The sequence below is a fragment of the Copadichromis virginalis genome, linkage group LG7, assembly GCF_057382275.1.
Source record: "Copadichromis virginalis isolate Kocher_CV1m ecotype Utaka linkage group LG7, C_Virginalis_male_GT1.1, whole genome shotgun sequence".
NCBI lineage: Eukaryota > Metazoa > Chordata > Actinopteri > Cichliformes > Cichlidae > Copadichromis > Copadichromis virginalis.
The window spans coordinates 10,590,759-10,610,571 of record NC_140624.1 but is presented as its reverse complement, the minus strand read 5'-3'; the positions used below and the strand labels follow the sequence as shown (position 1 = coordinate 10,610,571).

Below are 19,813 nucleotides of genomic sequence, written 5' to 3'. Positions count from 1 at the left end.
GTTTGAATTTGCTTGTGTGAGAGAGAGATTGACAGAGCTCATGTGTGTTTTTCATACAGGTAAAGGAATGGCTATGTCTCAACTGTCAGATGCAGAGAGCACTTGGAGCCTCTGAACCTCCAGGCCTACCAATGATAAAACCACAACCTTCACCAAGCAAAGAGGTCCCTGCCAGCACACAGAAGACAGACATCTTGACAGCTTCTAAGAAAGATGTTTCTAAGCCAGATGTACCCAAAGGTGACCTTGTTATCATTCCTGCAGCCAAAGAAACTGTCTCCCCTGTCAATATTGACCTAACTAAGGAGGTTGCTCCAAAAGTTGCTTCATTGCCTGACAAAATGATTTCATCCACTATCATAAAGACGGATGTTTCGCAAAAGCCTTCTGCAGAGACTCCCAAGGGACAGCCAGACACACCCCAGCAACAAACTCCAAAAATTCAGCCTGCCGCTCCCCCTGATTCAAAGACAGAAAAGGCACCCCCTCAACAGGCTCCAAAAGCTGCATCTTCTTTAGCTAAGTCTGCTCTTCCATCAGACCAAGAAGCAAGAAAGGCACCCCTTCAACAGCCTCCAAAAGCTGCGACCCCTCCAGCTAAATCTGCTCCATCACCTGTTCAGCCTGCAAAACAGGAATCAGGAGGCTTTTTTGGTTTTGGCAGTCCTAAAACACAGCCTGCTGCTGCAAAATCCGCTGAGTCAGTGACAGGAAAGATGTTTGGCTTTGGGTCATCGTTCTTAAGCTCTGCATCCAATTTAATAACATCAGCTGTTCAAGATGAGCCTAAAACTACACCACCAACGCCACGTAAAATGTCCACCACAGCCAGTGTCACTCCTAAAACTACACCACCAACGCCACGTAAAATGTCCACCACAGCCAGTGTCACTCCTAAAACTACACCACCAGCACCACGTAAAATGTCCACCACAGCCAGTGTCACTCCTAAAACTACACCACCAGCCTCTCCTAAAACATTACCTGCAAAGGACACCAAACCACCGCCTGTCCAGAAAACAGAGGAGAAGAAACCAGAGAAACCACAGCAGGATAAGACTCCTTCAACAGTTCAAGCCAAAGTGGACAAAGTTCCATCAGAGCCCCCTAAGGTGCCAGTAGACACCCAAGGTGCTTCAAAAGCAGATCAGTCTGTCTGCCCACTCTGTAAGGTGAAACTTACAGTGGGCCCCACAGATCCTCCTAACTACAACACTTGCACAGAATGCAAGACAACTGTCTGCAATCAGTGTGGCTTTAATCCAGTACCAGATGATTTAAAGGTATGCAACTTTCTGTTTATTGTTGCCCTTTTTGTAGTTTTCATATTTTTGTCACTCAATTATTGTGGGTCCTACTAAATCAAGTATTACTTGATTTACAAAACAATCCAGCCATAACAGCTTTATGAATATTTAACTGATGTTAATCTGAATTTAATCTAAATCTAAAGACTTAATCTAAATTATTTGTAATAAATTGCCTGAATTGGCTTAATTTTTGCCATTTATCTCCAGTAAAATGCACAAATTATAGGAAGAATTTGAATACCAAATTTGAGAAATAATTTGTTAAAATATAGATGTTTTATTTTTCAAGAGACATCGAAAACATGTTGCATACCCCAATTTGAGACTGTAACTTTTGAAACTTACATTTGGAGAAGAATTATCAGATTGAGTTGATAAAAGCTACGCTACTCTGAGTCAAAAATATAAAAAATAAAAGTAACAAAGCTGGGCATTATAGAAAAGCTTTTAAAACAATACAGGAGCTCTCACAGTTCCTATTGTTTGAAAAAAAAGTTCGCCTCTGATTTTTTTTTATAATTATGCCTTATTAAAATTGCATTAAAAGAAAATAAAAACTACATTACACTGGTAAAACAGTTTGAGAAATTAAACACATTTTATTTTTCAATGATCATGATTTGTTTGTATGAATGAATCCCCTTTGAATATATGCACGTTACATTAGTAACCTTGATATCATTGGATATTCTTTGTGCTTTAAAATCATTGCACCTTCATCTGATTTCAGAACACTGTTATTGTTTTTTTATTTATTGGACAGTGATTTATGCTTTCCATTACACTTGTTCCAGGTAAAGGAATGGCTTTGTTTAAACTGCCAGATGCAGAGAGCCCTTGGAGTATCTGAAGCCATTGAACCTACTGTGGTGAAACCCCAGCCCATGCCAAGCAAGGTTTCTACACCTCCTCGCTCTGAACAGAAGGACACACCGACATTAGTCCAGAAGGAGAAAGCTGCAGAGTATGCAGATGTCCAAAAAGAGGCTACTCAAATAGTTCAACCCAGAAAAGAAATTCTCAAAGGTGAGGCTCCAGTGCCAACTGCAGTCCAAAGGATGGACAAAGCACAGCAAGATTCTAAGGAAAAGGCACAAGGACATGCTCAGGATGTGGCCAGCCAGCCAAAGCTTGTGGAAAAACCCCCACAAGGACAGATTTCACAACCTACAAAGCCAGAAGTAAAGTCAGGTTTCGCAAAACAAGAAGCTGGCAAACTACCACAACAGCCATCAAAGCCATTGACCCAATCTCCCAAGCCTGCCCCACCACCAGCTCAACCAGCGAAACAGGAGTCTGGTGGTTTCTTTGGCTTTGGTGCCCCTAAACCTACTGTTCCAAAGCCTGCTGAGTCAGTGACTGGGAAGATGTTTGGTTTTGGTTCATCAATTTTAAGTTCTGCATCTACATTGATAACCTCGGCAGTTCAGGATGAACCTAAAGTTACACCACCTACTCCACGGAAGATGTCCACCACAACAAGTGTCAGCCCTAAACCTACACCTCCGGTTTCTCCTAAGATGCCCCCAGTAAAGGATAGTAAACCACCGGCAACACAGACACCTGATCCACTTCAACAGGCCAAGGCTACACCATTAGCACAGGACAAAGTGCTTCAGGTTGCTCCTAAAGAAAGTCTGTCTACCTGTCTGCTCTGTAAGGTCAAACTCAATGTGGGAACGAAGGAGCCACCCAATTACAACACCTGTACTGAATGCAAGAACATTGTCTGCAATCTTTGTGGATTTAACCCCATGCCTCATACAGCAGTGGTAAGTACAAAAATACTCTTGAATACACATATTAATGTTTCAGTTACAATTTACAGAAAAAAGGGAGTTTTTTTCATCAGCTGATATGCCTTGTGTTCAACTGGCAGGAGTGATCCTTATCATGATCATGTCTTTTTGCATTAATGTGACAAAAGCACCTTATTTTAATATTCAGTGTTTCCATTGGGGAGCCAAACATGAGTAAGAGCACCACAGAGTGATAGTGAAGTGGCCATGTTGCTCCATTTGCACACTTTTCAACATAATTTATTTCAGTGGCTTCTTATTTTATATAAAACAAATTGTTCCAGTACAAAAGTTTTGGTCAGGCACATTGTTGGCTTTCATGTAAAAGTTGCATAAAATCTAATATAAGAACACTCACGTTTTGGCAATGCACCTGAGACATGTTAATGAGCATGTTAATGACTTTACAAGTGTTTGGTAGTCCTAATGCTGCTATTTATCAGTACAGTAAGTTTGTATCCTTACTACACTTTCTGTTTATGTGGTGTTTCTTGTGCTATTAAATATTGGTTTGGAGTGTTCAGGCTGCACCAACATATTTTAGCACATTTTTACTCTGAGGAATATTCCTTTCTGTTGCAAAGGGTGGAAAAACATAGACTGACTGTCATAAAGCTTTTTATTCCTTCTGAAAATAGAGCACACCCGAGGCAGCATTTTGCTCTGTTGTTTGATTTTCTTGACAAAGAAAATAAAATACAAGTGGAGTAGAATATTAGATGAAGGTGCCACAGCAGCTAGAATCTGATGAGAACTTCAATTTATATGTATTTTCAGACTTTGATTTTGAAGAGCTGTCTGTGTCCATTCAGTTTATTATGTCTTAGTGTTTGGAATAATTACAATGTAAAACAAATCATACCAAAACTACACTCTCTCTAACTGCTGTGGTTCTCTCTCCACGGAAGATGCCAGGGTTATTACATAACTGCTCATGAGGAGAGTGCTTCAGCTGGCCAGGAGCACTGAAAATGTATTAAAGTGATTGACGGTTGCGCAACCGCATTAGCGAGATGGGATCTACTGCCATAGGAGACCCGGGTCAAGGGAATCTCCATCCCCCATAAGAGATTTGAGATGGCAAAGCCCTGTGATATGCCAATAAGTAGAGTTGAAACAGATTAAGTCCAGCAAAACAGTGCAGTACATTAGAAGAGCAGACATTTCTTATCAGGCCATCTGCTCTCACACGCAGCAGTGGCTCCATGTAATTCAACAATTTCCTCTTCGTTTTGGTGACATGAATATACACGTGTACCTGCTTTGTGACTTACCCACGCACATACAACGTGTAGCTGAATGAAATGTGCAGTGCTGTCTACTCTTTCTTTGTGAAATCCTAGACTTTACTATAATTAAGTGAACAAATACCACAACGCTTTTTTAAATCTCCTGAGATGTGGATTTAAGAGTTGATGCTGTAATTTGTTCTGGCACACTCAGACCTGAATCTTTTTTTCTTTCATTTTCCCAGTGACAGATAACCTAGAATGACATGTGCCATTTATGCAATTGACACTTGTCACTTTTTTCATTGACACAACAAAATGGTAATAACCTGGAGCTTGAATTTGGATTGTGTTCTGGGGGCTGGGGGGATGTGAGTCAGAGTTTGCTGCTTTGGGTGTTCAATGCACATGTTTTTTCTAAATATGTGATGAAAACAGAAAAAGCTTCAGTATGACTGGATAGCACGATAGGATGCCATATTTGCTGCTGTCCTATGACCTGCTTTGTCCAAAATGGGTGTGTTCACCAGTTTACTATCTGGTTTTTTTTTAGCACCCTTTTAAAATATCAAAAAGTAATGTTTGAAAGAAGAGGAGGTAAAGTGAGTGCCATCAGCAAGTCTATTCATTTTTTTCCGTTTGCCTGTTCTGCTTCAGCTGATGCCATCAAAAGCCTGGGAGTGACTGTTGTCTGACAAGTAGGGCACACGTGTGTTGTGCTTTGCTAGCTAAAGCTTAGAGTGTGACAGCTGTGACAGTATGAATGATGATTCCTCTATTTTCTGTGTTACCACTGGTTTAAAATAGAATATTTGTTCAGCTTTACCAGTACAAAAGCCCCACATTATTACTGTCCATTTAAATTGGTTTACTATGAGACCCAGTAGTTGCCTCAAGGTAAGACAGTACTGTCAAGGTACAGAGGAGTACCTTGACATTGCTATGTTAAGTTGCTACATTTCAGCTAATAGGAAGAAAAAAATTAATCGTTCTAGAAAGAGCTGTGTGATATATAGCTAATTTTGCATGATTTCACAATTTTATGGTGTTAAAAAGTAATCAGTCAGCAGGCTAATTAATGTTTTTTAAATTATTATTTTTTGCGGGGTAGTTCAATATTATGGTAAATGGTCTGATTCTCATATAGCACTTTTCTACTCTCCCAAAGTACTCAACGCACTATATACAACATGCCTCATTCACCCATTCACACAAGCACTTCTAAACTAAACTCAAGTGCAAACTAATCTACACACACACTACATTCACACTCCGATGAACGCATCAGAGGGCAACTTGGTTCTTGCCCAAGAATATTTGACATGCAGACTGGGGAAGCCAAGGATCAAACCACCAACCTTCCAATCAGTAGCTAATCTGCTCTACCTGAGCTACAGTCACCGCTATGTGAGCATAATATCATGTATGAAAATCTCACATGCATAAGCTTAATGATGCGGTCCAGCATTAAAGAGGTGACAACAACAAGTCTGTAAACGCTGAAGCTGTTGAATGTTCTTTAAGAATTTCCCAGTTTAAATTCATGAAAGTTGAAGCAATGGAAATTAGTCACAAGATCCAACATTTATCAAAGAAGGCCACCTTTGGAGTGCATGTGCCACCCTTGGCAACCATCAAAAAATGGTCTTAACTTAAATTTGAACTTAAATGGAAATTTAAACTTCTGGAGGCGTGATGGCTGTTTCTGGTTTATGTCAGGTGTCGAGAGTAATCGCTGGTGGGCGTATTGAATTAGTCACTGAATGTCACATTGCAAAGTAAATGCATCTCAGTTGCACCTTCACATTTCTTTTGCATTTCACTGACAATCAGAAGACCAACTATTAGAAAAAAAACATCCACCAACTCTCGGTGAGCAGCCATGATATGTTAGAGCAGGTAAACTGATGATGTTGTTTACTATTGTGTTAGCTGGTATGTTATTCACTAACACACAGTGAAACAGAGAGCAGATGTAAGCATTTTATTTTTTTTGCTCTGACTTGCAAATTATAGGGAAGGACTTTCACTAAATTTGTAAAAGTAGCTATGAAAACACCGAACAGGAAAGGCTTGGTTTACAAAACATAGAGGGAGTTTAACTCCTTGGTGCTATGTTACAAAGCAAATACTCAAAATTGTACTTACATAACCTGTTATTACTTCATTTTACAGAGTTAGTTAATAATTAAAAATTGTATTAATGCTTAAAGTATCTAAATATAAATATAGAAATGAATAATAAGTAACATGAATGAAATGCTTGTAAATTCCACATCATCTCAAGATGCGTTCTCTCTCCTGTACTGACAGTGATTAGGGGTTATATGTTAATACATGATCATTTCTAAGAGCTTCTTTAGTTCAAATGCTTTAATTCTTTTCTATAAACAAGAATCGTAGAAAATATATTTGGAATTTGGAAACACTGATGTTTCTGTATCAGTAATTCTGTGCCTGCATTTATTCATTGCTTTAAAAAAATATTATTCTATTCATCTATTTGTGTTTGTAGCTTATAGCTTTAATTTGTAACATTTCCTTCTAATGCTGGAACACCCTCTTACCACTGGTCCCACAACAGTCTTTATCCCCACTGCACTCTGCCATCAAATGAAACTTTGCTGATGCACCAGTTGTCACAATGGAAAAAGCATGGGCATATTTCATTGTCTTTAGAGTGAGTCACTGTGGTTATTACAGATTAGTAGGTCAACATTCTGTATTATCAGAGTGCGTGATTTATGAGAAACCCTGCTCTGTGGGGGCTGCTGGAAGCCAAGTATATTAGCAAGCTACAGCCTTTGCTAAAGGTGCTTGCCAGAAAATCAATAAGAGCCTTACTAGATCCGACACATCAGCAGGAAAGCACAGAAGAAAGGCTGAGAAATAGTGAGTCCTTGAATCTAGCTATGTTAAGATACATTTCAGCACCACCACGATAAGTTATGATAGGTGTCTAAGAAGTGACAAATAATATTCATTATTAAAACAATATAAAAAAATTGTTTCATTCGTCTAAAAATGCAAGACTAAAACATTTTTGGTCTTTGGAGCACTTTGATTAATGTGTCTTTGCTGAACCAGTCACTTTTCATCCCAAACACTACGACGACCTAAGAGTACTGAGGATCCATTGAGAGTTATCAGAAGAGATCTGGCAAATGTTTTTATTTAACATACATAAATAACAGTAAAAGTATTTTAACATCTCACATTTTGAATGACATATATAATTTATTTGTCTTTTTGTTTAAGTGATTTGAACAGGGAAATGATTTCATAAGCTCAGCAGATCTAGCTTAATGCAGCATACCTGTGTGTCAAGAGCCTATTTTCCTTACTGCTGTCATTGTCAAGGTCTGATAATCCAGCTCAGAGGCTAATCGTGTGGAGCAGTCTCTCCCACAGCTCTCTGCTATAAGCTCCTGCTCTTTGCTCATAAAATAGATTTAATTAAACAAAAGAACGATGGCAACTTTCCAAGCCCTGTGGCTCTGATGCATGACTCTGAAGCAGTGACTGGCGCTAGTGGGGGATGTGAAGGGTCTTTTTTGTTGACGGAAGTTCTTTTTTTTCTGCCTTGCTGTCAGATTTTGCATTAGGAGGTTAAATGACTTATCAGGTTCTAGACTGGTGCAGTGAGGGGTGTACTTGTTTATCACAGCTGCCTTGTCCACCATTTAATACGCAATGCAAAAGTGAGTTGCTTTGTTTACGTTCTTCCTGCAATTTGTCAGTACATGCATTCATCACTTCGGTTGAAAAAGATCAATTAATACGATTCAGACCAGTGTAATACTATTACCTGAAGATGGCGTGAACCATATTAGATTGTCGGCAAGTAGCTTTGTCACAACCTCTGTGTTGTGAATATGTTTTAATTTCAGTTTGCAGTTATCTTTACTAAAGACAATCCATAGAGGGTAACTAATAAATTGATGCTGACTAATAGAATATCAGAAATATTACAACTGTAAACATCTCCTGTAATCAATGATTGTAAAATGTATCTGATTTTATATCCATCTTCGAACTAAAGTTAAGATTGCTTATGACTACTTGCGATTTCATCTCCTTGAAAATGACAAATGGCACAGGTGTTTATACACAGGAAAAATTGTATTCATTTTAGTATACATTAGTTATAAAGATAATCAGCTGCCTCCCATCAGACCATATTGTAATGGGTCTACAAGATGATCAAACAAACAGGAAGAGCAGAAGTTTATGATTATTAATTTATCCTCTGAATGGCCTTGGTAGTGACATGAAATTGCTGATTAGCATACACAGGCAAGAAGAGCATCTTACACCTTACCTGTGATTACATCTTGTAAGCAAGACAGAGAAGAATATGGAGCATGGAAGGACATGTTGGGATTATATTAGAATACTTGAACTAACCCTAACCTTTAGACTTAAAAGGTTTTTCAGCACATATTCTGTATTCTTGATGAATTGTTCTCAGCAAATATGGGTTTTAGATGAACCTCCTGGTAATTAGTGTTTGATCAACTTCAAAGGTAAACATCACTGATGCTGAACTCGCATCAGATCACACGAAACTGAGACTCAAATCATTTTGTGTTTAACACAATTATCAGCATCATACACTCTGCTGATGAGGTATTATTTGTTACTGTTGGTAACAAATAGGATTATCATCCTCCTGACTGAATCACGACTCACTGAACAAAAACATCTCACTGTCAGGCAAACTGAATGCATCAGTTTTTCCTCTAAGTCTAGCATTTTTTCCCCCATTTTTTATGGCGTTATTTATCAAAGATTATGTTAATGTGTTCTCACTGGCTGTAATTTTGTTTTCAATTAATATTTCTCAGTTAGAAACAAAACACGCTCATGCAGTTTATCATATTCATCTTGCAGTGTTACTGCTGCCTACACTTTCTGAATATAAACACTTCCTTGCATGCTCTATTTGCAGTAGATGTACGCTATCAGTCTTCAGTGGTAGTTCTGGAAAGTTACAAGCAATAATTATACAATTTAGTGGGACAAAATATACAAACAAGAGGGGTATTTTAAAAGCTCAGTTTCACAAGTAAAATGAAAGAGAAAAAAACAAAGTAACTGTGTTACTAGTTTATGAATTACATGGGCATTGTTATGCATATATGACCACTGTATTAGCATAATTATGATATTCTAAATGTATATACACTAAACAGTATAAGTAGTATGGGTCTAATACATTAAACCATGGATGAAGTAATTAAAACTTTGTGGTGTTTCACAGGATATGTGTGTGTTATAAACTCCCCCTCTGTCCTATATGAGAGCAGCTCTCCCTGACTCTGCAGAGGCAGGCGCATTGCTGTGATTTGGTCTGCTAGGTTGCTAGTACAGACACAGTGCTTAATGTATTGGCAGCTTATGGCTTTTGTCCTCTTTAGCTGTCCATTAATGGAGCTTAGATGTGATAGGAAATGTCTTCAGAGGAGTACATTTTGAAGTAATAGCATTCCTTATAAAATGAGATTAGCTTTTTTGCAAGGTAAGCATTCTATTGCTGTTTCATGTGTAATGTACGGTCTACTGTAACAGTACTGAGCATGTTTATATTATTTTATTAAGAAGTTTAAAAATCTAAGTCTGTTTTTCAGCATTGATAGCTGATTACTGAATTTAGATCACTTAGAGTGCTATGGTATTACTCAGCATCCAAAACTGTATTGTATTGACTATAATATTTGTCTATGTGAAAACCATCAGGAATTATCATGTCTTAGTCTAAAACACATAATTTGGAACTTTTATTACTTGCAAACGTACTTAACAGGAAAAAGTCTAGACATCACACGACTGAGTTCTTCAAGTATTTTTGCTTTTTGTTGTTTTGTGCTTGTTGTTTTTCTTCAGTGTTTTTCTTTGTTTTTGCTTTTCCTTTCAGTAAAGACATAAAGCAGCCTCATTCAAGTAATTTGGCACTATTTTCAGCAAATTGTCTTTCTGAAAGCAGTTTAAAAAGAAATAAAGTCTGAGGCGAGGCTTTTGTAAAATGAGATTGATACTGATTCAACTTACATAAGCCCTTCTTTTTCTTTAATAGTTCCACTTTGTATGAAAAATAACCTTTCTGTCTAATTCAGCCTGGCCAGGTTACTTTTGACCGTGGACTCTTTTTTTTGAATGTGTATGGATGAAATGACATATAAAACACAAGATTCTGTATCATCATAACAGAAAGCAGAAAAAATGCATGCACAAGAAAACTGAGTTCTGCACACAGTGGGGTAATTTACTGTGATCTTAATGCAGGATTTTAATGAGCACCTGACATGTAACAAAGTTTAGTGTTGTCAGTGCACAGATTTAGTCTGTTGTTATTTGAGCTGATATAATTCCCTTTCTTAAACAGTGAAGGTAATGGGCTAATAATTAGTTAGGCACAGTTATATATATTACAGAATAGATATCCTTTTTTTGTGTAATGTCTCAATGGGCTAGCCAAACAATTACTCAACAATTTCTTTGTTCTGCTAGCTTGGTTTTAGAGCGCTGTTTTTCTGTGGCATTGGTACACACATGGAGACATCCCACCTAAATACCAAGTACTAATTTAGTCATAAATTCCAGACAGTTTCATTTTAATTATTACTAATAATTTAAGGTATAATACTTTATTTAAGTAGGCTCTAAGTCAAGATTTTAAATCATTATGCAGGGCCATCCATATACATATCATCAGGTACTAGTCCAGAAGCTAATGAAAAAGCAGTGGTGTGAAGCATGACAAAGAAGCTAATTCATTCATGACTTTACAACTCTGGCATAACGCTTCAGTTATCTTTTTGAACAAATAAATTCTTTGGATAAGGACCATAATTAGCCTGATTACAATAGCTCTCATTTGGTATTGTGACTTTTTATCTTAATGTGTTTCCTAATTATGTTGTTTTTGTTTGATTACAGAAGGAATGGCTGTGTTTAAACTGCCAAACTCAGAGGGCTTTGTCAGGACAGCTGGGAGACTCAGGAAAAATGCCTCAACCTTCACCTCCACCTGCCAAGTCAGAGACCCAGGCCACACCAGTAACCACAAAGACAGAGCCCAAAACCACCTCAACGAAGTCAGAGACCAGGCCTGGACCCACAAAATCACAACCCACCCCCGTGCCTGTTGAGACAGCACCAACAGTTTCAACCATAAAAGCAAATGTAGACTCAACATCTCTCAAAATGGAAACAATGCTTACAGCAGCGTCTACACATATTGAGCTTGAGACGACACCTTTACCCACCAAAGAAGAGGTTTTAAAGCAACCTTTGACAGAGGTAACACCAACGATTGACGTTCTAGATACAGATGTTACCAAGAAAGAAGAGGTACCAAAAACAGATTTCAGCACGACAAAATTACGCAAAACTGAAGAGTCTAAAACGGATCTTCATAAAGTTGAATTTGAAGCAGGAGTAGCTGAACCTTCTTCAGTTCCAGTTCCTGACGCTTCAGTTGTCTCTGCGTCCCCTGTCACTCCAGAGGTTGCAGTAGCTCAAGTTATTCCAGAGGCTCAGACAAAACAAGACCTGTCTGTTGCAGAGAGGATTATTAAGGTGGTAGACACTGATGATCGCACCATCCTGACAGACTCATCAAAATCTTTGCAGCAAATTATGGTGCAACCAGAGTCAAAAGAACAGCAGCAGGTGGTTATGGAAGGAGATGCAGTCACAGTAACTGACAGCAAAGAATTTGCTGATGACTCTGCTGACAAAATTACCAACATCCTCTCAACCATTGAGTCGCAACCAGTCTCTCCAAAAAGAAAAGTAAGAGTTTATCCTGTTTGTTGAAAAAAAATCTAGATTATCTAAAAGAGATAAAAAATTAAACAACAAGAGCTTTTCTCTCTGTTCTTTAGTCTTGGCTATACTTTACCTGTATAAGATTAGATGTATTTTTATATTCAAAGCACATCAGATTCCAAACTCTTGTTTTGCTAATCTTGAAAACTTTGACTTTTATCTTTCAAATTATAAGAACGTTAAAGTTGTTCACATCAGTGATGGCATTTTCATGAGTATATGGAGTAATATGGAAATTTGTACATTACAGCTCCATTTGGTTACACTGATTAACTCAAAAGGGGACAGAATCTTGTTAAGCTTGTTGGTGTGTCTTCTGCAGTAAGTTAGCTCATGACAGATCTTGGGTTCCACAGCATTAAGAGTCAACTTCATTTATTAAAGAAATGTAATCACAGGCACACTGATATGTCTTCCTTTTCACAATTTTAGGATGAAGATGAAGACAAAGAGCTCAGTAAGAAACGAAAAGACTCTCTTTCCACTGCGGAGGTGCCTACAGATGTCCCTGTAACAGCTACTAAGCCCAAATCCAAACCAGAGGGTCATGATGAAGAGCAACCTCAGATTTTACCCATATTACATGAATTGAATGATGAAATAGTGAGTGGTGCAAGCAAAGATGGTGCAGATTCTTCTATACCAGCAAAGGAGCAGATAAATGCTAAAAGAAGGCGTCTGAGTTTCCAAGCAATGGATGAAAGCAGTGAAAGTGAACTCACACCCTCACCATCACCTAAAGTCCAGAGAAGGAAACTAAAGGTGAGCAATATTTCATCCAGCAGTGAGGACATCAAAACTGAGAGTGCTGACTCCTCTGTGGAAGACGAAGAGTTCATCCGCAAGCAGATAATGGGTATGGGTGATGAAGAAGAAATGTCTGTATCAGAAGATGAGAAAGAAAAGAATTTGGAGAATGTACAAGCTATAAAGGATACTGACCTTGATAATACATTGGTGACAGTCAAACCACTTTCTAGAAAAGGTAGCACAGATAATGAAGACAGCCCAGCCAGGAACAAAGCAGTCCCAAAAACTGACAGCATGACTGCTCAAAGCGTGCCTGAAACATTACCCAGAACTACTTTCAAGAAAGCAATTCCAGTCATGAGACAAAGACAAAGCACAGATGAAGAAATAGAAAGCATCACAGAATCTGTGTCAAAGGGTTCATCTAGTGTTCAAGCATCCAGTTTTACTCCAGAATCTTCACCTACATCAGCCTCCTCCCTGGAAGAGGATAGTGATAGCAGCCCTAGTCGCAGGAAACCCAGTGGGGACAAACAGTATCGCAAAGGTAAGCACAGGCAACCAACTCAGCCTCTTCCTACCATCGAAGACTCCTCTGAGGAAGAGAAGATGGGACCCCATGGACAACTACTGTCCCCACACAAAGATTCTTCCTCCACAGAGGATCTGAAAGAAGTCACAGTTATAAAGGAAACTCATAGAACATCTGGCTCGGAGTATTCTGCCAGTATAGAATCAGAATCAGAAGCCACTCAAGCTGTACAGAGAGGACGTAAACCTTCACCAACAGTCATACCATACACCCTTTCTGATCCATTTATAGAAAAGGACAGTGTGACAAAATCATTAAAGAGTGCAGAAGAAGCATACGAGGAAATTATTCAGAAGACTAAAGCTATTCCAGGAGACAGTCCACCTGATATTGAGCCACTCTATGGGGGGATGGCAATAGAGGACTATCTTTATGAATCCTTAGTTGAGGAACCTGAAATTAAAATGAGTGAATCTCGGGAAGAACCCAAAAATGATACTGGCTCTGATTCTCTCAAAAAACTCAGGTCTCCTGAGGAGGTTTATGAGGAGATGATGCAAAAGAAGAGAGAGTTAATGATGATAGAGCATGAATTTCAGCAGGCACAAAATGCCATGGAATCTTCTGCCTCAAGCGCTTCACAGGTCACTTGCCCTCCCTCATTTGCTGAAACTTGTGTAGTGACTATAGAAGAGACATACCCAACTGAAAAACTTGAAATGCCTCTTACAGAAACTGAAACTTTAAGTGACATGTCAGCAAAGAAAAAGAAGCGACCAGCCCCTCCACGCCCTTCTGAGCCCCCAAAGCGTCCTGACATAACTGTTGTCCCTAGTACTCCTAGTGGGGCTATAAGTTTTGTTAGGCCTATGATTCAACAAGATCCTGCATTAAGGAAAGCATTGTTCCCTATACCAGACCTCAAGATTACTCAGTGTTCATCTGGGGAAGAAGAGGATGACAGTCTTGCAGATGACTATGGCATTGGTATTTCCTCTGACATTACCCCCAGTGATGACTCTGAGACCAAAGAAGAACCATGCATAAGCCCATCTTTGTCTGAAACTGTTGAGATGGATCCTATATGTGTAGTCTGTGAAATTCCAGAGCCAAAACCTATTCCAACTCCAATATCAGCTCCAGAACTAACTACAACACCTTCTCCTGTATCACCAGTGTCACCTCCAACCTCACCAGCTAGTGCAGATTCCAGTTTGGCCTCTAATGCTACATCTTCATCTCCATTCCAGGCTCAAACACCTCTTTCATCAGATTCAACTCCACTGTCTACACCAACACCTTCTGCTTCATTTAAAACACAATCACCTCCAGAGATCTCCTCACCACTGCCTGCCACAGATGCAGGAGTACAATCTAATGAAAACTCAGTCTCTTCTTCTCCAGTTACAGTTATAGTTACAATACCAGATGTTGTGTCTGATCCATCCAAAGTGCAAACAGCTACAGCCATTCAAGTTCAGACTTCTACAGTAGAAGCCATAACTGCATCACCTGTTGTGGTACAAATGCCAGACTTGGTTTCATCTCCATCTCAGGTTCCTGACAACATTCCAGCTATTTCACAGGTCTCAGCACCAAGTCCAGCACCTTCTGTTGTCTCCATTCATTCTACAACCCTAGTAGCAGCCCGACCTGTTGCAGTCTCGGCTCCAACATCTGCCAGTCTTTCCACTTCTGTCACTCTAGTTTCATGTCCTGAACCAGTCATAGTGCAGATGCCTGACCTGGTTTCAACCACAGCTCCCATACCAACACATCCCCCATTACCAGTCTCAGCACTTGTTACTACCCCAGCTCAAGCTGAAACTATAGTGGTACACTCAGTCCCTGTACAATCAGCCATCCCATCAGTCAGTCCAGTGGTAGTCCCACCTCTGGCTCAAACCGCCCAGATGCCTTCAGCAGCAACAGCTTCAACTACTATAGTCAAAAAGAAGGTCCCGCCTCCTCCTCCCCCTCGATCTACTTCGGTATCATTACCTGAAACTAATAAAGATGTTCCTTTTGTAAAACCTGTTGAGCATGCCACTCGGACTACATCACCTATGGGAACCACAGCTGTTGGACAGCCAATGCAATCTGTTGTTGTGGATATCCAACCAAGAATGGAAGCCATGAAATCAGATGGTGGAGTTGTACCTCAGTTAGTAACACCAAATAGACAGGGGCATGTAGTTATCATTGTCCCCAGTGTAGAGAACAAAGCTTTGATTGAACAAGCCAGAAACCAAGGTATACCTAGCAAAGGGCCAATATCTTTCATTGCTTCTGCTCCATATGGTAGCCAAGTAGCCCCACATTCTGCTTCAGATGTGTGCAGTACAGATATATCTTCACTTCCTACTAAGGTGGCAACAGTGCAGGAAGTTGTAGCTCCACCCATTTCACCTAAAGTTATAGACACAGTAGAAGTACCCATTACAGTTTCTAGTCCAACACCTCCATCCACTTTACCCAAACCAACTGTTCCAAAGCAATCAGTTCCCACTCCAGTGACAACTGCTAAAGCAAATTTCACACCAGTTCTTTCTGCAGCTTCTATTCCTAGTCAGACTACCAAGCCTCCTCCACCCATACCACCTAAACCTGTATCAATTCCAGCTGGACTGGTTTTCAGTCATAAACCAGGAGAGAGTGTCAAGCCACCTCCTGTAGCTCCCAAAGCGGCAACCCTCCCCAGGACAAAAGAACCTCCAAAGGCTCTATCACTTAGTCTGACAAGACCTGTGGAGTCTAAGTTGGGTGCAACATCTCCTAAATCACCTGTATCTCCTAGACATGCGAAATGTTTACAAACCTATGTAGTGATAACGCTTCCATCAGAACCTGGTTCACCAACAGAGTCCATAACTGTCCAAGCACCTGTAAGAAGAGGGTCCATCCCTTCCACAAAAGTGTCAGGAATACGGACAACACCATCAGAGCAGAAAGCACCCATTGAAGTATTCTCAGCACAGGCTACAGTAAGGAGAGCCTCGGTCCCTACTGTAAGGCATCCACCTCCAATATCTGTAGCTTCAGCTGTCCCTGAACAAATGACAACTTCTGAGGTAGTAGTTTCTGAAGTCCAAGCTAAAACAGACACTATGCCATCTGTAATGCTGTCATCGCTTCCTGTAGTTGATATCGTAACATTGCCATTAGCCCAGGAAACTTCTGTCCAAGCACATACTGTGCCTTTTCCAATTAAGAAACCATTTGTGCACCAGGAGCAATCAATGACTCCACCACTGTCACAACCTAAAACACTGTCTGAGGTCATCACAGTGTCCCCAGAGCCAAAAATTCTCATTCATCCAGTCCAAGCCACAATTACAGAGATCATAACAGTTCCATCAGAAAGTTTAAGTGAAGCACTGGTTCCTCGGGCTCCCAAACCAACCATACCTCTCCAGCCAGAGCCTCTGATTGAAGTTTTTTCTACTTCATTGCAGCCTGGAGTATCTTTTGACAAACCTGTAGCCCAAGATAGACCATCTGCAACTGTTTTTGATGCACAAGCTGCAGCCCAAATTGAAATGCCACATACAGACGAGGATGTACCTACTGATGTCGTTGTTGCAGAAGCAATTTCATTAAGATCACTGATACCAGGTGTTCAGCAAATCCCTGTTGAGCATCCACTTACAGTATCTGAAGCAATGACTCATTCGAAAGATCAAGAATTGGCCACAGGTCTTAACTATAGCTGGACCATTTCTGAACCCTCACCTGTTCTACAAACTATTCAACCTTCAGAAGTTCTGCCTGCAGTGACAGAACATCTGCCTACTCAGCAACCACTTCTTGTAGCTGAAGGGGTTTTCCTCCCTACCAAGTCTGATGTACTCACAGAAGTTATTACAACTGATGCAGCTGTTAGAATACCAGAGATAGCAATGGTACATCCATTACCGCATCATCAACCTGTGGTAAGTGAAATTACCCCTGTTGAGTTAATGCCATTAACTATAGACGATAAGAAGATATCTCCTACAGCTGCTGAGGAAACACCATCACCTCTTATCATGGAAGTTGAACACATAGTTACACATCCAAATATACCTCCTCATATATATATTCCAAAGGTCTGTGAAGGAATAACATCCTCAGTTATGACACATTCAGTGCCACCACTGGCATTGCAACCTCAATTTGAGCCTCCTACACAAATTATAACTAAGGATGCTGATCTCATAGCTTCTTCAATATCATCATCCATGATACAACCTCAGGCTGGGCCTGGAATGCCAGTTATGACAACTGAGGAAACCACCCATAAGAGGAGGACATCCATATCTTCCATAGTACAGCCAACATATGCCACAACTGAAAGATTTACTTGTCCTACAGAGTATGAAATGCCCAGACAAGTGGTTACAGCTGAAGCCTTTGCTGCCACCAGAAGAGAATCCATAACCATGCAGCAACCATACCAATTAGCACAGGTAGTAAACCTGCCAGCTGAAAAAGATGTTTCTAATGATGGTTATGCTGTTCAGCTCCCCTACAGAAGAGAATCTATTCCAGAACGCCAACCACATGCATTGACTTATTCATCAGAATATGATCACCCTGTGGAGCTAATAACCACTGAGGAATACACCGCGAGGACCTCACGGCCCACAGTGCAAGACATTCCACAGAATGTTTCTCCAGTCACCATCACTAAAATTCAGCAAGAGTCTATTGAAAGCCAGGAGATAAGAGGAGCAGAAAAGGTGGTCTCTAGTATGAGCCATATGTATTCAGCTTCAATTTCCACCTCAGGCCAGCCACCTGAAAGCCTTCCTAGCCTAGTTACTCAAGTAGTTACCACTGAGGTCCAGAGGACCACTGTTTCTGTTGTCCATGAAAGACTTCCACAGGTCCCTCCACCTAGTGTAGCAATAACTATACAACCAGACATTGCTAAAGTCCAACCTGTACCCAAACAGAATGGTAAAATATATCCTGGTGATGTTATTGATTTACGTACAATGAAGGTTGGTATAAAGATGACTGCGCAAGGCATGGACCTGACTCCGCCTGAATCAAGTCGACAGTCTTTTTCAAGTGACTCTAGTGGCCGTCAAATTACAGCAGTACAGCCGGAGATAGTAAATCTTAGTCCAGCAATTACCCCAGCAACCACACTGTCTGTTGTCACTGACAGCATCACAATTGTCACATGCACAGCTACTATTGCTTCATATAGCAACACTCCAGCAGAGAAACCGCTTGATTTGCAAGGCCCCGTTACATCATTGCCACTATCCCTCACAACATACAAACCATTTGAGCCCTTAGCACAGATCGTATACAGACCTGTTAGCACCCAACCCATGCTGAGTGCTGTAGCATCCACAGCTCAAGATATACCAATTAATCTTTCCTTTGAAGCTCTTGTGTCCTCTGGAGCAAAACAGCCATTGACGTCAGTCCCCACACTTCTCAGCAATGGAGGGCCTGTCCTTTCTCTAGAGGCCACAGAGGCCATGGATCTGACAAACTACAAACCAATGAGAGCTGTGGTAGCATTGTCTGGTACAAGTCCAGGAGTGGTGACCACTGTTGTAGAGGATGAAGGGACCCCAATGGACCTTACAGCAGGAAGGCATAGTGTTTGCTGTGATGTAATTTACAAGCTACCATTCACGGGATCATGCAGAACACAGCCTCCAGTTACAAGCCAACCTGATAACCGTTTTGGCTACAGAGATGACCACTATCAATATGATAATGCTGGACTGTATAGTATCAAAGGAACTAATGGCATAAAAGCATCAGTGTCTGAAACCAACTTGACAGAGGCAGGACTGTTTTCCATGGTTCCTAAAAGTGACTATGACTACCTCAGTGGCTCTTCAGATGGCGCTATAGACCTCACTGCAGCTAAACTTTCTGCTGGTGAGTATGAGAGTACTTCTGCATGATTTGTCTTTTTTACTTCCGTGTTTTCTTTTTTTGAGAGGGGGGAGTGGGCTTCCATTGGCTTGAATCAAGCTTTTAAAATGCCTCTGCATGACATATAGTATGTTTTTACAGTTCAGTTCTTTCTGAAGATAAACATACTTATTTTTCCTGGAAGTTTATTATTTCATGTTTGCTTGCATACTGTTTCCAAAAAAGTTAGGACACTAGCTTTACTTTGTTGTCTGGGTCAACTTTGTTAGTGAGAGACAGAGGGAGGCGCTGAAAGGTTGCTCCAATGGAGAAAAACACAAACACAGTTTACAGTTAATAGCTTACTTACAACTGGGCTACACTGCCCATGAGGCTACATTCTTTAGGGCTATGCCTGTAACACTCTGCCTATTGCCTTCACATTATATAACTTTTTAAAATATTTCGCCGCATCATTATACGGGCTGCAAGTAG

The 19,813-nt window shown here is 40.2% G+C and overlaps 1 protein-coding gene across 2 annotated transcripts in view; it reads left to right on the top strand.

Annotated features, from left to right (window-relative positions):
* The window catches only part of pclob (piccolo presynaptic cytomatrix protein b), a 60,087-nt gene that overhangs the window by 16,649 nt on the left and 23,625 nt on the right, over positions 1–19,813 (top strand). For both annotated transcript variants that reach the window (XM_085461659.1, XM_085461657.1), the window contains exons 10-13: positions 60–1,283; positions 2,105–3,082; positions 11,278–12,135; positions 12,604–19,342. In XM_085461659.1, coding sequence (XP_085317785.1) covers positions 60–1,283; positions 2,105–3,082; positions 11,278–12,135; positions 12,604–19,342 — 9,799 coding nt within the window. The remainder of the gene's footprint in view (positions 1–59; positions 1,284–2,104; positions 3,083–11,277; positions 12,136–12,603; positions 19,343–19,813) is intronic.